The sequence below is a fragment of the Camelus bactrianus genome, chromosome 18 (genome assembly GCF_048773025.1).
Source record: "Camelus bactrianus isolate YW-2024 breed Bactrian camel chromosome 18, ASM4877302v1, whole genome shotgun sequence".
NCBI lineage: Eukaryota > Metazoa > Chordata > Mammalia > Artiodactyla > Camelidae > Camelus > Camelus bactrianus.
In genome coordinates this window covers 6,310,334-6,313,497 of record NC_133556.1, presented here as the reverse complement: position 1 = coordinate 6,313,497, position 3,164 = coordinate 6,310,334, and the positions used below count along the sequence as shown (strand labels likewise).

Genomic DNA, 3,164 nt, shown 5'->3' with positions numbered 1-3,164 from the left:
TCAGCAGACAAGAGTACACACCCTATCCACCCTGCCTTCCTTAAAGAGAATGAAGTATTTTAAAGCAAACATCAGGATTGTCAGGCTCCTGCATTGTACTAAAGTTTGTTTCATGTTGCAGTGTCCGTAGTACAAATTATGCTTTCTGTGAATGTGGAAAACATTTCCCGTTCCCCTCCTGTACCTAAATTCTTGTAAAGTTTCCTACTGTCCTTCCCGGGTACACAAAGAATTTGCACAGGGGAGAGGCAGTGCAGTGGCATGGTTGGGCACTTATACAACTTGACACTTTTTATTGTATAGGACAATGGTTACAGACCACAAAGATTCGGGAAGACCCACTGCTTGGGCCCAACAAAAGACAATATTCACCCTCTCAATTAGGAGTCCTCTGGGGTTGCAGGGGATAGGCTTTTTCCCACATGGCTTTGGTGGGAAGTCCACGACAGTACTCAGTACAAGAAGAGGCACATCTGAGCCTAGCTGTAGAGGGGTGAGTGGATAAGATGGGCCAGACTCGTTTCAATTACTTGGGTGTGACCCTGAAGACGCGGATGTGGATGGCCGAGTTGTTGCGGATGCGAGTCAGCGGCTCTCGCGTATCCGTCTCTGGTTCCAGCTCATCAACAAGCTCCACGGTAGAAGTATTGGCAGCCACCTGCAAGGACCCGAAGCTGCCAGCCTGCAGCTGGAGGGCAATGTTGATGGCGCGGTTGATGGCCAGGCCCAAGCCGTGAATGTAGATCTCAGTGCATGCGTTCTGACCCCGCGCCCCTCCGTCCAGCAGCTTCTGGCAGCGGACCAGCTGAGCCTTAAAGTCAGTCTTCATGTTGACATAAATGTCATTGGGCCTCCGGGGCAGACGGTGGGGAAGCCGCTTCCGCAGGGTGTACTCCACCGGGTCCAGCTCAGTCTCCACGGCCCCGCGGGGCTCTCGGTTTTCGGCCATGTTGTGTGCTCTGGCATGAGAAAGGGACTAGATCAACGAGAGGTGACCAGCGACTTCGCTTCCGTCCCTACCCTGATTCCTGCCCAAAGGGTGCAGCCGGGAAGAAGGCGCACTCGATGCTCCTCTTCCCATCCCGCCTCTCAGTCCCTCCCACTCACCTCAAGCTCCCGCATCTCCCCAACCCCAGTTCTTGTTCATTCATCACATCGCCCGCAACCTCAGGCCCCTCCACCGCCCCCTTTCCCCATCTCTTCCGTGCCTACTCTCTCCGGTCCACAATTTCCGCCACGCGAACGCGGCCCGCTCCCCCGCCAGGCCACTTAAGCGTAGCGCCGACCAGCCTGAATACAGGCTGCTGCCCGCGACTCCGAGGCCCCAAGAAGGGAAGAGAAGAAAAGGGGGGCGCCGCAGGAACGCCAGAACCCTGGAGCCCTAGCGGCACCTGGCTCCTGCAAGGGTTGCCGAGTGCGCGTGCGCGCCCGCCCCCCGCGGCCAAGCGTGCGCGATCCACGAATCACCTTCCCGGCCTCCGTTCTCCCCACCCTTTCCTGAGTGCTCGCAAAGCCGCGCGAGGTGTTAAGTAACGCGAGGTTTCCGGAGGCGATGGGATCACCACGTGTACGTCTTGGAGGCGGGGCGGGGAGGCAGGGGGCAGGTATCAAGTCGAAGCCGGGGAGGAGCTGGGAAAGGGGGAGTCAGCTTCCCTGGGCCAATCCAAGTCTCCGGTTCGCGGAGTCCTGAAAGGAGGAGAGGAGGCTATTCTAGGGGCCTGGAGGATTTAGGGGTAAGGGGCTTCCTTTAAAGACAGCAGGGAGAGGAGTGAGTTCTGGGAAACGTGATCTCGAAGGAGCCCGAAGTCAAGTCGGGACTCCCGCGTCCATCGCAGTTCATCCGGTCACAATTTGGCGTGGCATAGTTGGCAGGCCTGACCTCCCTCCCTAAGATCCTGTTGCCCAAAGGCGGGTTCCGAGACCCGGCCCTTGGCGGAGGACAGCGCCCTTGGACCCTTCTGCAGTTAACGGGGACCCGTCCTTCTACCCTGTCTCTTGCTGAGCTGAACCCCAGGCCAGCCTCTGGGGACCCAAGCAATGAGCCGTAGCCCCAGCCTTCAAGGCTTCCCTGGCCCACTCGGTCCCCTCAACCATTTCTCCGAGCTCTTCTGCCGCTGCCCGCCACCTGGGATCAGGGGCTTGCGCCCCCTGGCGGGAAGGGCGGGAGGCGTCTGGGTGTGGGTGGTTCCCCAAGGCCGGTGGGGAGGGGTTCTCTGGCCCAGACTGGTGTGGCTTCTGGAAAGCTCCACTCGGAAATGAGTTAGACCTGCATTGGGGACCTCGACTACTCTTCGCTTGGGTTTCCACATCACTCAAATGGGGATTATAATTCCTGTCTTGCCACTGAGTTGTGAAGCCCAATATAATACTGTAAACTGTAAGCCTACACGTGTGAGCTGGCATTTTTATGCCCCCAGACCTCTTTCTAGTTACCTGGGTGGAGTCTAACCCCATTTGACTGGAGGTTGGAAAGAGGTCAGGCTCCTGAGAACTTTTCTTCCAGCACTATTTAAATCCTGTAGTTCTCCTTTTAGCTTCAGATTCTTACAAGTTTGGGGGCTTATTCGGGGGTGAGGAGGAAAGGCTGGCTACAACCCTATTCTGCTTCCGAAGTGACAAGTGAGCTGAGTTTTGATGGATAAACAGGAGTTCTTCAGGGAACCAAGGAGTATTCTGGAAACATTGAACAGTATTTTTAAAAGAATGAAAGCATAATGTAAGCTCCTCGCTCAGGGAGCTAGAAAAAGAAGAACCAAATAAAGCAAAAAGGAGAAGATGGGAAGAAATAAAGATCAAAAAAAAAAATCAATGAAACTGAACACAGAAAAATAATAAAGAAACTCAAACTAAAAGCTGGTTCTTTGAAAAGATCAATAAAATTGATTAGCCTCTAGCAAGACTGACAAGAGAATAAGAGAAAGAAGACTCAAATTATTATCAGAAGTGAAAGAGGGGATAGCACTAAAGATCCCTCATACGTTAAAAGATGCATAGAGTAACACAAACAACTCTGCATACATACATTCCACAACTTAGATGGACCAAGTCCTAGAAAATCACAACTACCAACCCTTCCAAAATGAAATATATCATCTGAATAGTCCCATAACTATTAAAATAATTCACAGTTTAAAAAAAACTTTTAAAAAATCTAGGCCCACATG

The 3,164-nt window shown here is 52.9% G+C and overlaps 1 protein-coding gene across 4 annotated transcripts; it reads right to left on the bottom strand.

Moving 5' to 3' along the window:
• Positions 1-252: 252 nt before the first annotated feature.
• Positions 253-1,469, bottom strand: POP7 (POP7 homolog, ribonuclease P/MRP subunit). 4 transcript variants are annotated; one of them, XM_010953378.3, is made up of 2 exons: positions 1,392-1,469; positions 253-959 (listed from the first exon to the last, which is right to left on the bottom strand). In XM_010953378.3, the coding sequence occupies exon 2, from the start codon at positions 947-949 to the stop codon at positions 527-529; it is 423 nt and encodes a 140-aa protein (XP_010951680.1). In that variant the 5' UTR covers positions 950-959; positions 1,392-1,469; the 3' UTR covers positions 253-526. The 4 variants fall into 4 exon arrangements, with proteins under 4 accessions (XP_010951680.1, XP_010951677.1, XP_010951678.1 ...); XM_010953375.3 differs by having other exon boundaries at positions 1,108-1,428; XM_010953376.3 differs by having other exon boundaries at positions 1,209-1,428.
• Between the last annotated feature and the right edge of the window lie 1,695 nt (positions 1,470-3,164).